Source organism: Erythrolamprus reginae, chromosome 5, assembly GCF_031021105.1.
Source record: "Erythrolamprus reginae isolate rEryReg1 chromosome 5, rEryReg1.hap1, whole genome shotgun sequence".
Lineage (NCBI taxonomy): Eukaryota > Metazoa > Chordata > Lepidosauria > Squamata > Dipsadidae > Erythrolamprus > Erythrolamprus reginae.
Window position 1 is genome coordinate 113,048,587 of NC_091954.1, and position 16,121 is coordinate 113,064,707.

General features: G+C 42.5%; 1 protein-coding gene across 1 annotated transcript in view; it reads left to right on the forward strand.

Moving 5' to 3' along the window:
* Positions 1-15,563, forward strand: part of LOC139168240 (cytochrome P450 2J4-like) — a 73,645-nt gene extending 58,082 nt beyond the window's left edge. The window contains exons 5-12 of the mRNA XM_070753759.1: positions 2,907-3,066; positions 4,477-4,626; positions 7,616-7,776; positions 9,035-9,211; positions 12,035-12,176; positions 12,712-12,899; positions 14,407-14,548; positions 15,373-15,563. Coding sequence (XP_070609860.1) covers positions 2,907-3,066; positions 4,477-4,626; positions 7,616-7,776; positions 9,035-9,211; positions 12,035-12,176; positions 12,712-12,899; positions 14,407-14,548; positions 15,373-15,563 — 1,311 coding nt within the window. The remainder of the gene's footprint in view (positions 1-2,906; positions 3,067-4,476; positions 4,627-7,615; positions 7,777-9,034; positions 9,212-12,034; positions 12,177-12,711; positions 12,900-14,406; positions 14,549-15,372) is intronic.
* The last annotated feature ends 558 nt before the right edge of the window (positions 15,564-16,121 follow it).

Below are 16,121 nucleotides of genomic sequence, written 5' to 3' on the forward strand. Positions count from 1 at the left end.
ACAATACCTAACTAACCTAGGACCCTCTTCCTAGACATGTCAGTCAAACAGGACAGGCCAATGTAATAAATACCCTGGAAGATACTGGAAAAGATAATCAAAAAACAGATCTGCCAATACCTAGAAATGAGTAAAATAATAGCACGGTTTTATTAAAAATAAATCATGTCAAACCAATCTAATTTCATTCGACTAAATTAGTAAACCAGCAAAATACTGTGGACATAATATATTTAGAGTTCAGCAAGGTAATTGACAATGTAGACCACAAGTTACTTCTTTGTAAGCTACCAAAAAGTGGGATAGATAGATTTACCACAGATGGATTTGCAACTGGCTGACAAACCATACTCAACAAGAAGTTCTTAATGGGTCTACGTCTACATGGAGAGAGGTAAGCAGTGGGATGCTGAGGTTCCATCTTAGGCCCAGTAGTCTTCAATACCGTCATAAATGACTTAGATGAGGGGCTAGAAGGGGAATTTTCCAAATTTGCAGGTGATACTAAGCTGGCAGGAATAGCTAACACCCTAGAAGATAAGGCTCAAGATCCATATGGATCTTGACGAACTTGAATCCTGGCCCCTATCTAACAAAATGAAATTCAACGTAGAGAAAAGTAAAGTCCTACACAAAGGTAAGGAAAACCAAAAGAACACATATAAACTGGGTGAAACCAGGCTTAATAGCAATGACTGTGAGTAATAGCAAGACTGTTAAGTTTTGGTGTCTTAATGGATAACCAGCTAAATATGAGCCAGCAGTGTGTGGTGGCAGCCAAAAAAGCCAAGGCAATCCTAAATTGCATTAACAGAGGGATAAAATGAAGCTCAAATGAGGTACTAATACCATTCTATAAAGCCTTAGTAAGACCACACCTAGAGTACTGTATCCAGTTTTGGTACCCATACTATAAAAAAGATGTTGCGATTCTAGAAAAAGTGCAGAGGAATGCGACCAGGCTGACTAGGGCAGTGTTTCCCAACCTTGGCAATTTGGAGTTATCTGGACTTCAACTCCCAGAATTCCCCAGCCAGAATTTGCTGGCTGGTGAATTCTGGGAGTTGAAGTCCAGATATCTTCAAGTTGCCAAGGTTGGGAAACACTGGATTAGGGAACTGGAGACTAAAACATAGGAAGAGCGGTTGCAGGAACTGTGTACGTCTAGTTTAATGAAAAGAAGGACCATGGGAGACCTGAGAGCAGTCTTCCAATATTTGAGGGGCTGCCACAGAGAGGAGGGGGGCAGGCTATTTTCCAAGGCACCTGAAGGCCAGACAAGGAATAATGGATAGAAACTGAAGGGAGAGATTCAACATAGAAATTTTATTTATTTATTTATTCATTTTATTTATTCATTTGTCCAATACACAAATACATAGGAAGAAAAATAGACATGTAGTAATATATATAAGGGTGAAAGTGAACTTAGAAGAGAGGATATATGAAAGAAAGAGAATATATATGATAAGTGAGAGAAAGGAAAGACAATTGGACAGGGGACGAAAGGCACACCAGTGCACTTATGTACGCCCCTTACTGGCTTCTTAGGAACCTGGAGAGGTCAATCGTGGAGAGTCTAAGGGAGAAATGTTGGGGGTTAGGGGTTGACACAATTGAGTCCGGTAATGAGTTCCACGCTTCGATAACTCGATTGTTGAAATCATATTTTTTACAGTCAAGTTTGGAGCGGTTCATATTAAGTTTGAATCTGTTGCGTGCTTTTGTGTTGTTGCGGTTGAAGCTGAAGTAGTCATTGACCGGTAGGACGTTGCAGCATATGATCTTGTGGGCAATACTCAAATCGTGTTTTAGGCGCCGTAGTTCCAGGCTTTCTAGGCCCAGGATTGTTAGTCTATTTTCGTAGGATGTTCTGCTTTGAGTGGAGGAGTGAAGGGCTCTTCTGGTGAAATATCTTTGGACATTTTCAAGGGTGTTGATGTCTGAGATGTGGTATGGGTTCCAGATAAGTAAGGAGAAATTTTCTGATTGAGAGCAATCAACCAACGGGATAGCTTGCCATTGAAAGTTGTGGGAGCTTCATCACTTGAGATTTTCAAGAAGAGAATGGGCTGCCATTTGTCAGAAATAGTGTAGGTTCTCCTGCTTCAGCGGGGGGTTTGACTAGATGACCTATGAGGTCCCTTCCAACTTTGTTAATCTGTAATGGAGGAAACATGGTTATTCAGGCCCATGCTATGTAGGCATTTTGAGAATCTCTCATCAGATTCTGCAGCTCTGGGAAAAGGCTTAATTTGTACCGTAATTTGTACCTTCTCTGTGGCGGCCCCGGCCCTCTGGAACCAACTCCCCCCAGAGATTAGAATTGCCCCCACCCTCCTTGCCTTTCGTAAGCTTCTTAAAACCCACCTCTGCCACCAGGCATGGGGGAACTGAGATACTCTTCCCCCCCTAGGTCTTTACAATTTTATGCATGGTATGTCTGTATGTATGTTTGGTTTTACAATAAGTGTTTTTAACTGTTTTAATATTGGATTGTTTATATGCTGTTTTTATTACTGTTGTTAGCCACCCCGAGTCTACGGAGAGGGGCGGCATACAAATCCAATAAATAAATAAATAATAGATAATAGATAATAGATAATAGATAATAGATAATAGATAATAGATAATAGATAATAGATAATAGATAATAGATAATAGATAATAGATAATAGATAATAGATAATAGATAATAGATAATAGATAATAGATAATAGATAATAGATAATAAATAAATAAATAAATAAATAGTAAAGAAAGAAAGAAAGAAAGAAAGAAAGAAAGAAAGAAAGAAAGAAACCAACCAACCAACCAACCAACCAACCAACCAACCAACCAACCAACCAACCAGCCACCAAGACTGAATCTAATCTTTTCGTTTTCTGTTTGGATTGAAACGGCAGCTGGCTAAGCGATATGGGAACATCTACACAATATGGTCTGGACACATGGCGATCGTGGTCTTCTCTGGATTTCAGGCGGTCAAAGAAGCCCTCATTCAAACGGAAGACTTTGCAGAGCGACAAATGACTCCCTTTTTTAAAGAGGCCTTTAAAAACAAGGGTAGGTTCTCATGAAAGTTGAGGGGTAACATTTCGGTTTTCTCTGCCTCTGTTCAATATAATGTAAGAGATTCAATAGATTCCATGAGATTTCAGAACAGATTCAGAAGAAGTCTTTCCTAGAAGTCTTCTTTATACCATTGGAAGAGGTAGAAGCTGATTGGGCATCGCTGGTCCTAGTTTTTTGGGGGGGTTGGCGGGGGGGGGGTTTGGGTGGAAAAAATGGAGATTTTCAAGATGGTGAAATAGAATTTGCATGAGAACCCACTTCATCTAAGCCAGGGGGATTCTGGGAGTTGAAGTTCACGAGCCTTGAAGTTGCCAAGGAGAGAGAGGGGGGAGAGAAAGAGAGAAAGCAAAAAAGAGAGAGAGAGAAAGAGAGATAGCAAGAGAGAGAAAGAGAGAGGGAGAGAGAGGGGGAAGAGAAAGAGAAAGCAAAAGAGAGAGAGAGAGAAAGAGAGAAGGAGAGAGGGAGAGAGAGGGGGGAGAGAAAGAGAAAGCAAAAAAGAGAGAGAGAGAAAGAGAGAGAGAAAGAGAGAGAAAGAGAGAGAGAGAGGGAGAGAGAGGGGGAGAGAAAGAGAGAAAGCAAAAAAAAAGAGAGAAAGAGAGATAGAAAGAGAGAGAAAGAGAGAGGGAGAGAGAGGGGGGAGAGAGAAAGAGAGAAAGACAGCAAGAGAGAGAGAGAAAGCAAGAGAGAGAGAGAGAAAGAGGGGGGAAGGAGGGTGAGGGAAAGACATAGAGGGAGGGAAGGAGGGAGAGAGAAGGAGGGCAAAAAAGAGAGGAAGGAAGGGAGAAACAAAGAGAGATGGAGAGAGAAGGGGAAAGAAAGAGAAGGAGGGGAGAGAGAGAGAGAAAGAGGGAGAGAGAGAGAAATAGAGCAAAAGGAAGGAAGAGAGATATTTTTTTGTCCAAACTTTATTTTAGCGCCCCCCTCCTCCGCTCAATGTTTCCCAGGATTTTGTAAATGTGAATAATGTGCCGCGGCTCAAAAAAGATTGGGAAACCCTGATCTAAGCTACCTAACAATGTTTTAGTGATCATCTTTGTGAGCATAATTCCACAATGATTTAAACATAGAAGACTGACCGCAGAGAAAGACCTGCTTGGTCCATCTGGTCTGCCCTTATACTATTTCCGGTATTTTATCTTAGGATAGATCTATGTTTATCCCAGGCAGGTTTAAATTCAGTTCCTGTGGATTTACCAACCACGTCTGCTGGAAGTTTGTTCCAAGCATCTACTACTAAATAATATTTTCTCACGTTGCTTCTGATCTTTCCCCCAACTAACTTCAGATTGTGTCCCCTTGTTCTTGGGTTCACTTTCCTATTAAAAACACTTCCCTCCTGAACCTTATTTAATCCTTTGACATATTTAAATATTTCAATCATGTCCCCCCTGATGGCTTCAGGTATTATATTTTCGAATGGTCAAAACTGGAAGCAACAAAGGCGGTTTGGTCTAATTACTATGCGAAAACTTGGACTCGGGAAGAAAGGCATGGAGAATCGAATAGAAGAGGAGGCACATCGGTTGGTCAAAATCTTTGCGCGTGCAAAAGGTATGTGGTCTATAACCTCTGTATGTCTCGGAATGATATATCTAGTGCAGTAATGGCAAACCTATGGCACGGGTTCCACAGGTGGCACGCGGAGCCATATCTGCTAGCACACGAGCCATCACCCTAGCTCAGCTCCATTGTGCATGTGTGTGCCAGCCAGCAGATTGTCAGCTTGTACAGAGGCTCTGGGAGGGCATTTTTGGCTTCCAGAGAGCCTCCAGGGGGATGGGAGAGGGTGTTTTTACCCTCCCCTGGCTCCAGGGAAGCCTTTGGAGCCTGGGGAGGGCGAAACACGAGCTTACTGAGCCTACCAGAAGTTGGGAAACAGGCCATTTCTGGCCTCCAGGAGAAGCTTTTTTTTGCCCTCCCCAGGCATTGAATTATGGATGTGGGCACTCGCGCATGTGCGATAGTGTGCACGCATGCTCTTTTGGCACCCAAGGAAAAAAAAGGTTTGCCATCACTGATCTAGTGTTTCATTGTGTTTGTTTGTTTGTTTGTTTGTTTGTTTGTTTGTTCGTTCATTCATTTGTTCGTTTGTTTGTTTGTTCGTTCATTTATTTATTTATTGGATTTCCTATGCCCCCCCTCTCCGGAGACTCGGGGCAGCTAACAACAGTAATAAAAACAGCATGTAACAATCCAATATTAAAACAGTTAAAAACCCTTATTATAAAACCAAACATGCATACAGACATACCATGCATAAAATTGTAAAGGCCTAGGGGCAAAGAGTATGTCAGTTCCCCCATACCTGGCGGCAGAGGTGGGTTTTAAGAAGCTTACAAAAGGCAAGGAGGGTGGGGGCTAATCTCTGGGGGGAGTTGGTTCCAGAGGGCCGGGGCCGCCACAGAGAAGGCTCTTCCCCTGGGTCCCGCCAAGCGACATTGTTTAGTCGACGGGACCCAAAGAAGGCCCACTCTGTGGGACCGAACTGGTCGCTGGGATTCATGCGGCAGGAGGCGGTCCCTGAGATAATCTGGTCCGGTGCCATGAAGGGCTTTATAGGTCATAACCAACACTTTGAATTGTGACCGGAAACTGATTGCCAACCAATATAATATAGAATACAGAATAATAGAATTGGAAGGGAAGTCTTAGAGGTCTTCTAGTTTAACCCCCTGCTCAAGCAGGAGAACCAATGCCATTCTAGACAAGTGACTGTCCAGTCTCTTCTTAAAAGCCTCCAGTTTTGGAACACCCACAACTTTTGAATAGAAACAGTTCCACAGATTAGTTGTTCTCACTGTCAGGATATTTCTCCTTAGTTGTAGGTTAGTTTCCATCCATTGCCCCGGTGGCACAGTGGTTAAAGTGCAGTGCTGCAGGCTGCTTCTTCTGGCTGCCAGTTCAAATCTTACCAGGCTCAAGGTTGACTCAGACTTTCATCCTTCCAAGGTGGTTAAAATGTGGACCCAGATTGTTGGGGGCAATATGCTGACTCTGTAAAACCACTTAGCTGTAAAAACACTATGAATAGAATAGAATAGAATTCTTTATTGACCAAGTGTGATTGGATACACATTTGTCTTGGTGCATATGCTCTCAGTGTACATAAAAGAATCATGTGGTACAACACTTAATGATTGTCATAGGGATCAAATAAGCAATGAAGAAACAATCAATATTAATATAAATAAACATCTTAGGATACAAGCAACAAGTTACAGTCATACAGTCCTAAGTGGGAGGAAAAGGATGATAGGAATGATGAGAAAGAACTAGTAGAAATAGAAGTGCAGACTTAGTAAAAAGTTTGACAGTGTTGGGGGAATTATTTGTTTAGTAGAGTGATGGTGTTTGGGAAGAAACTGTTATATAAGTATATAAGTCTAAGTGCTATTGCTATTCTAGTCCTGCCTTCAGGTGCCTTGGAGCGTAGGTTGATCCCCTACAATAAACAGTTGCAAGTATTTGGCATGGCTACTCTAGTGAAGACAAGGACCAGGGGGAGACATGATAGCAGTGTTCTTGAGGGGCCGCTACAGAGAAGAGGGTGTCAAGCTATTTTCCAAGGCACCTGAAGGCCAGACGACAGGAATAATGGATGGAAACTAAACAAGGACAGATTCTGATAGTGAGAGCAATCAACCAGTGAAACAGTTTGCCTTCAGAAGTTGTGGGAACTTCATGACTGGAAGCCTTCAAGAAGAAACTGGACTATCATATGTCAGAAATGGTGTAGGATCGTTCATTATGTCCTCCCCATCTGACTCAGAGGAAACTCTGGTTGGAGATCTGACTGGCTCTATTTCCCTCTGTGCCTCTCCAGGCCCTTCCTCATCCCTTTCTCCTTCTGCTTCACTGTCTGATTCCTCCTCCAGCCAGACGGGTCTTCTTTGATCAGACAGCTCCAATTCTTCTGAGTCAAAATCAGCAGCCATAGGAGCTGGCCTGAAGCACAACAAAAACTAGGGTCCAAAGACGGGCTACAAGAACGGTGGAAGGTCTTAAGCATAAAACTTACCAGGAAAGACTCAATGAACTCCATCTGTATAGTCTGGAGGACAGAAGGAAAAGGGGGGACATGATTGAAACATTTAAATATGTTAAAGGGTTAAATAAGGTCCAGGAGGGAAGTGTTTTTAATAGGAAAGTGAACACAAGAACAAGGGGACACAATCTGAAGTTAGTTGGGGGAAAGGTCAGAAGCAACGTGAGAAAACATTATTTTACTGAAAGAGTAGTAGATGCTTGGAACAAAGTTCCAGCAGACGTGGTAGATAAATCCACAGTAACTGAATTTAAACATGCCTGGGATAAACATAGATCCATCCTAAGATAAAATACAGAAAATAGTATAAGGGCAGACTAGATGGATCATGAGGTCTTTTTCTGCCGTCTGTCTTCTATGTTTCTAGCTGTGCACAGTGGTGTACATGCACTATCGCTACCTCCTGCCTTTTGTCCTGAAACCTCACTGACAATATGAATAATTAAAGTACAATAATAGCAAGTCTGATGTGATTTTTTAAAAATTTATTTCCAGAGCAACCACTGGATCCTTCGTTGCCTGTCACTACTGCAATCTCCAATTTGATATGCATTTTGGTTTTTGGGTATAGATTTTCTGCCAAAGATGAAAAATTCCAAAAAATGTTAATCAATTTGAATTACTATATGAAATTCGGAGGCAGCTTTGTTTACCTGGTGAGTTGTCTTATTTTGGTTTTATGAGTCAGACAAGTCTTCTAGAGATCCTGACCCCATCCTCCATCATCTTGCCAATCATTTTGATTATAGACATTTATCAGAGTTTGCTGCAGAAAATTAAATCCAGAAAGCGCACACAGGAGGACTGATACAGCAACGTTCATTTAAATAAGAAATTTCTTTATATACAAGAATAACAGATGGGTATTTACAATACCAGTAGTAGCAGAGAATAGAATTCTTTATTGGCCAAGTGTGATTGAACACACAAGGAATTTGTCCTTGGTGCATACGCTCTTAGTGTACATAAAAGAAAAAGATACATTTGTCGAGAATCATGTGGCACAACACTTAATGATTGTCATTGGGGTCAAATAAGCAATGAAGAAACAGTCAATATTAATAAAAATCTTAGGATACAAGCAACAAGTTACAGTCATACAGTCCTAAGTGGGAGGAAATGAATGATGATGTCATTGTGCGTAGAAAGCTTAGAACTAAGACGCCTTAAACAAGATCTAAGTATTGCCCACAAGATCATATGCTGCAACGTCCTGCCTGTCGGCGACTACTTCAGCTTCAACCACAACAACACAAGAGCACACAACAGATTTAAACTTAATATTATCCGCTCCAAACTTTACTGTAAAAAATATGACTTCAGTAACCGAGTTGTTAAAGCGTGGAATTCATTACCGGACTCCATAGTGCCATCCCCAAACACCCAACACTTTACCCTTAGATTATCCACGGTTGACCTATCCAGATTCCTAAGAGGTCAGTAAGGGGTGTGCATAAGTGCACTAGAGTGCCTTCCATCCCCTGTCCTATTGCTCTCCTATATCTCCAATACCTTTCTTCTATTCCTATATCTCTTCCTCTATTCTTTCATTGATATGTTCTATTACTATACCTTCTTTTCTATTCTTTCTTAGATATATTTTACTATGTATATCCTCTATAACCTTCATCGTGTATTTTACTATGTGTATACCCACTAAAACCCTCATTGTGTATTGGGCAAAATCAATCAATCAATAAAATAAAAAGTGTACATGAAAGAAAAAGATACATTTGTTGAGAATCATGTGGTACAACACTTAATGATTGTCACAGGGATCAAATAACCAGTGAACAGTCAATATTAATAAAAATCTTAGGATACAAGCGACAAGTTACAGTCATACAGTCCTAGGTGGGAGGAAATGAGCGATGATGTCATTTCCTCCCCCTTTTCTGCATCTTCTTCCTTTAGCTGTATGAGTTGTTTCCATGGTTGATGAAACGGCTTCCAGGACGTCATCAGAGGGTGTTACGTGCTTTAAACGATGTCACCTCCTTTGCCAAGGAAGAGGTCGAGAAGCACCGGGAACTCCAATCCCTGCACGACCCACAAGACTTCATTGATTACTACCTTCTTCAGATGGAGAAAGTAAGTGTCTCCCTGGGAAAGGCATTTTGGCGGGTCTCCAGAACTCAAAATGGCGTCCTACTTTGCGAAGGCCAACATACTGAGCCATCTTATCGATTTATTTATTGAATTTATATGGCCGCCTATTCGCTCATGGTAACGCAAAGCGGCTTACTGAATACAATCAATAAAAATAAAAATAGGGATGATGAGGAAAAAACTAGTACATCCGGGTCTGCCTTCTGCCGCACAAATCCCAGCGACCGGTTAGGTCCCACAGAGTCGGTCTTCTTCGGGTCCCATCAACTAAACAATGTCGTCTGGCGGGACCCAGGAGAAAAGCCTTCTCTGTGGTCGCCCCGACCCTCTGGAACCAGCTCCCCCCGGAGATCAGAATTGCCCCCACCCTCCTTGCCTTTCGTAAGCTCCTCAAAACCCACCTCTGTCGTCAGGCTTGGGCGAACTGAACTACCCTTTTCCCCCTGGGCCTATACAATTTATGCATGGTATGTTTGTGTGTATGTTTGGTTTTAATAAGGGTTTTTAAATTATTTTAAACATTAGATTTGTTACATGCTGTTTATTACTGTTGTTAGCCTCTCCGAGTCTACGGAGAGGGTCGGCATACAAATCAAATCAAATCAAATAATCAAATCAAATCAAATCAAATCAAATCAAATCAAATCAAATCAAATCAACAAACAAACAGTGCAGATTTAGTATATAGTTTGACAGCATTGAGGGAATTATTTGTTTAGCAGAGTGATGGCGTTTGGGAAAAACTGTTCTTGTGTCTAGTTGTTGGGGGTCATGCATGCATTTGGAGGGGTGTATGGGGTGTGGGGCAGCATGGGGGTCACATGCCTGGGTGGCGGGGCACATGGGGGCATTAAATTATGAGTATGGGGGCAATTTCGGCAACTGAGGGAAAAAAGGTTTGCCATCACTGGTCTAGGTAACTTTCCGTAAATTGATGCCCGAAAAATGTGATGGAAATTTTCTAGAACGTGGAGGTCGTCAGTTGACTCCGTCTAAAGCAGTGGTTCTCAACCTGGGGGTCGAGACCCCTTTGGGGGGGTCAAACAATCATTTCACAGGGATCGCTCAAGACCATGGGAAAGGACAAATTTCCTGTGGTGTTAGGAACTAAAGCTTCTATTCTGGCCCCTTGGAACGTATTTTTACAATCTGACCAATCAGGCGTTTACAGTGGGGATGTCTCTCTGACCTTCCTGCCAATCAGCTGAGAGCTCTGTTGGGAGAATTGGCACTAGACTTATGGTTGGGGGCCAGCACAACAAAAGGAACTGTATTAAGGGGTTGCGGCATTAGAAAGGTTGAGGACCCTGGTCTAAAGTATTCTGGTCAAGGTTACAAGTATGATCTAATGCAGATAGTGCTCGATTTACAGCCAATTGTCTGGTGGCTGTTCTTGGTTACAACGGAACTGGAAAATGTAACATGACCTTTCCCCCCTCACACACAAATAATCATGGCAGCCTCCCAGTTGTCACATGATCAAAATCCAGACGTTTGACGACCGATTCATTTATTTATTTTATTTATTTATTTATTTATTAGATTTGTATGCCGCCCCTTTCCGTGGACTCGGGGCGGCTTACAACACAATAAAACAATTCATAACAAATCTAATAATATACAATTTTAAATTTAAAATAATTAAAAAAACCCATTATATAGGCCCGGGGGAGATATCTCAATTCCCCCATGCCTGACGAGAAAGGTGGGTTTTGAGGAGTTTACGAAAGGCAAGGAGGGTAGGGGCAGTTCTAATCTCTGGGGGGAGCTCGTTCTAGAGAGTCTGGGCCGCCACAGAGAAGGCTCTTCCCCTTGGGCCTGCCAACCGACATTGTTTAGTTGACGGGACCCGGAGAAGGTCCACTCTGTGGGACCTAATCGGTTGCTGGGATTCGTGCAGCACAAGGCGGTCTCGGAGATATTCTGGTCCGATGCCATGAAGGGCTTTATAGGTCATATTTATGATGGTTGCAGCGTCCTGGGGTCATGTGATCACCTTTGGTGAACTTCTGACGAGAATAGCGAATGGGGAAGCTGGGTTCGCTTTATAACCCTGTTATTCATTTTAACAGCTGAAAAAGTCAATGAAGGGGAGCCGGATTGGTACAGAATTCCCTAAACTAGTGATGGCGAACCTTTTTCCTCTCAGGAGCCGAAAGAGTGCCCGTGTGCGCTATTGCGCATGCGCGAGTGCCCACACTTATAACTCAATGCCTGAGGAGGGCGAAAACAGCTTCTCCTGCCCCGCATGGAGGCCATGTGAAGACCAGTAGTGGCCTGTTTCCCAACTTCCGGTGGGCCCAGTAGGCTCGTGTTTCACCCTCCCCAGGCTCCAAAGGCTTCCCCGGAGCCGTGGGAGGGTAAAAACGCCCTCCCTCATCCCCCCCAGAGGCTCTCTGGAAGCCAAAAATGCCCTCCCTGAGCCTCTGTATGAGCCAAAAATCAGCTGGCCAGCACATATATGCACATTGAAGATGAGCTAATCAACGGCTCATGTGCCAGCAGATATGGCTTCGCGTGCCACCTGTGGCACCCGTACCATAGTTTGCCATCACTGCCCTAAACAATTACAGCCGTTTGATCAGTGACTGCGACCAAAAAAAAAGTTTTTTAAAGTTGGGTTTTAATTTGGCTTTGCAACGCGCCTTGGTTATCGATGGGGATGTTGGTCCCAATTGTGTTTGTAAGTTGAGGACTGGCTGTTAAAAGAGGCCTTCTATGCACGGAGGGCCTTCGTCCAGTGCAGCGGTAAATGACGAATTGGGATTATGAAGTTGATTTCATATTTTCTATTGTCTACAACAGACCAAAGGCGACCCTGAGTCTGCTTATGATGAAGAAAACCTAGCTCAGTGCATTGTTGATTTTTTTATCGCAGGCACAGAAACCACGGCCACCACCTTACAATGGGCACTGCTACTCATGGTGGCTTACCCGGAGATCCAAGGTGAGATTCCTATAATATACGGGTTTTATTTTATTTTATTTTACTTGTTTTGTTTTGTTTATTGTATTTTATATTTTACTTTACTCTACTCTACTCTACTCTACTCTACTTTATTTTATTTTATTTATTTTGTTTTGTTTTGTTTTATTTATTGTATTTTATATTTTACTTTACTCTACTCTACTCTACTTTATTTTATTTTATTTTTTATTTTACTTTACTTTACTTTACTTTATTTCATTTTATATTTTATTTTAGAACAGAACAGAACAGAATTCTTTATTGGCCAAGTGTTACTGAACACATAAGAAATTTGACATCATAACTCAGTTCTTACTTAGGTTCTTTGCCAATTATGTCCCATGTTCATCACTGACCGCGTCAATTGTAGTGGAGTGTCTGAGATAATTTAAGAAGAAATTGGACCACCCTTTGTCTGAAATGGTAGGGTCTCTTGCTTGGACTAGAGGACCCCCAAGGTTCTTTTCAACTCTGTTTCTCTGTTATAATTCTCCTTTTCTGTTATGATCTTCAGAAAAAGTCCGCAAGGAAATAGAAGATACGTTGGATCCCACCGATTCAATCTGCTATCAAGATCGGGTGAAACTCCCGTATACTTATGCTGTGATTCATGAGGTTCTCCGTTTGAAATATGTCTTAATTGTTGGCGTCCCCAGGCAAAGTGCCAGAGATGTCAACCTCAATGGATATCACATTCCAAAGGTACGGAAGTTGATACAACAAAAATTAACATGCCAGAAGACAGATGCTGAAGCCCTTTTTTTTTTTTTTTAACAAAACCTGAAAGTCAAGGAATTAATGTATTGAATGCAAGCAATGATTCAATTTCTGGGAAATATAAGACAAAATTTGGCCTCTTTTTTTAGTAACTTGAAAAAAGTTTATTGCAGATTAACTAGCAAAAATTTTCAATAATATACCATGACATTTAAATTATCAAGATTAACTGAAATCTGGTTCTATATTTGATGAGAGCTGCCTTGGATTCATTTAACTTGGTTAGAATAGAAGAATAGAATAGAATTTTATTGGCCAAGTGTGATTGGACACACAAGGAATTTGTCTTGGTGCATATGCTCTCAGCGTACATAAAATAAAATATACATTTGTCAAGAATCATGTGGTACAACACTTAATGATTGTCATAGGGGTCAAATAAGCAATGGGTGTCAAAAAACTCAAACTCAACCCAGACAAGACGGAGTGGCTGTGGGTCCTGCCTCCCAAGGACAATTCCATCTGTCCGTCCATTGCCCTAGGGGGGAATTATTGATCCCCTCAGAGAGGGTCCGCAACTTGGGCATCCTCCTCGATCCACAGCTCACATTAGAGAAACACTTTTTAGCTGTGGCGAGGGGGGCGTTTGCCCAGGTTTGCCTGGTGCGCCAGTTGCGGCCCTATGTGGACCGGGAGTCATTGCTCACAGTCACTCATGCCCTCATCACCTCGAGGCTCGACTACTGTAACGCTCTCTACATGGGGTTACCTTTGAAAAGTGTTCGGAAACTTCAGATCGTGCAGAATGCAGCTGCGAGAGCAATTATGGGCCTCTCTAAGTATGCCCATATTACTCCAACACTCCGCAGTCTGCATTGGTTGCCGATCAGTTTCCGGTCACAATTCAAAGTGTTGGTTATGACCTATAAAGCCCTTCATGGCACCGGACCAGAATATCTCCGGGACCGCCTTCTGCCGCACGAATCCCAGCGACCAGTTAGGTCCCACAGAGTGGGTCTTCTCCGGGTCCCGTCAACTAAACAATGCCGCTTGGCGGGACCCAGGGGAAGAGCCTTCTCTGTGGTGGCTCCGATCCTCTGGAACCAGCTCCCCCCTGAGATTAGGATTGCCCCCACCTTCCCTGCCTTTCGTAAACTCCTTAATACCCACCTCTGCCGTCAGGCATGGGGGAACTAAAACATCTCCCCCTTGCCCATGTTGTTTGCTGTCTGATTGATTGTGTGCTTGTTTTTTATATATATTGGGATTGTTTTATGAATTTCTCAACTTAAAATTGTAATTGGATTGGTGGGCATTGGATTTGTCACTATGTACTGTTTTTTACTATTGTTGTGAGCCGCCCCGAGTCTGCGGAGAGGGGCGGCATATAAATCCAATAAATCTAATCTAAATCTAATCTAAACTTTGCAGCTTCGGTTCGCCCAACACTATTTATTAGCAATATATTGAAACACATTTCTTCTTCCTTCAGGGGACTTTGGTTGTTACAGATCTGAATTCAGTCCTTTATGATCCCAAGAGATGGGAGACTCCTGAAAAATTCAACCCTCATCACTTTTTGGACAAGGATGGGCATTTTATACCAAGGGAGGAATTTCTGGCATTTGGAGCAGGTAAATCTGAAACACACGTTTCCTGAAATATTTAAAACAAGTTCCTCTGGGAATTTATGGGTGAACAGCCATTTTCTTGTGATTCATCAATGAAATGTTATGCTGAGATAATAATAATAATGAGAGGCTGCATAAGCCCTTAACCATAGATGGTGACACTCAGTGAAGGGCTGCAAATTTTTTTTACTACCACACTGTGGCCGTGGCTTATTTTGTGGGTGTGGCTTGCTGACCATGTGACCAGATGGGAGTGGCCTGACGATCATGTGACCGGGAGTGGTTTAAAGATCATGCGACCGGCTTAAAGGTGGCCAACTTGACGTCATTCACGTTAAGGGATCGCATTCCTCAGTTAGGACTGAAACTACCCAGAACAGGGGTCAGCAACCTTAAACAGTTAAAGAGCCATTTGGATCTATTTCCCACAGAAAAGAAAACACCGGGAGCCACAAAATCCTTTTGACATCTAAAACAAAGATAACACTGCTTATATTGTGGTTTATTTTTTGTTTATACTATGTATAAGAAACCTGCAGTATGTTACATTTATGAATTTAATGACTTGCTACCGAGAAAACACATTTTTATTTTTGTGTGCAACAAAAACTTTTTTACTCCGGAAAAAATGATGGGCCGAAAAGTTCAATAAATCATGTGTTGGTGGTTGTGACACATATTTTGAGTGACAGGGAGCTGCAGCAAAAGAATGAAAGAGCCACATGTGGCTCCAGAGCTGCAGATTGCAGACCCCTGACTTAGAAGCATTGGTGAAGAGCTGTCAATCACTTCTAACTCCTTCTCCTTTCCTTATCTTTGCACTGCAGGGCCTCGAGTGTGCCTGGGTGAGCAAATGGCCAGGATGGAGCTCTTCCTTTTCTTGACCATACTGCTGAGGTCCTTTAAGTTTCAGCATCCAGAAGGAGTCAAAGAGCTCAGTCTAGAACCCATCATGGGATTATCACTGCACCCTCATCCTTACAAACTTTGTGCTGTTCCTCATTGTAGGACCCCATAGAATCCAGGCAATTGCTACAAAATTTGCTTGTTGGTTTTTACCTTTAGACTGAAATTCTACCTCGAGCACTTTATTATTATTATTATTATTTATTGGATTTGTATGCCGCCCCTCTCCGCAGACTCGGGGCGGCTAACAACAATAATAAAAAACAGCATGTAGAAATCCAATTAATAAAACAACTAAAAACCCTTATAATAAAACCAAACATACACACAAACATACCATGCATAGCTTGTAATGGCCTAGGGGGAAGGAATATCTTAACTCCCCCATGCCTGGCGGCATAAATGAGTCTTGAGTAGTTTACGAAAGACAGGGAGGGTGGGGGCAGTTCTAATCTCCGGGGGGAGTTGGTTCCAGAGGGCCGGGGCCACCACAGAGAAGGCTCTTCCCCTGGGGACCGCCAAATGACATTGTTTAGTCGACGGGACCCGGAGAAGGCCAACTCTGTGGGACCTTATTGGTCGCTGGGATTTGTGCGGTAGCAGGCGGTTCCGGAGGTAATCTGGTCCCATGCCATGTACTTTGCTTGTATTTGCTCATCCTGGAGGTTTC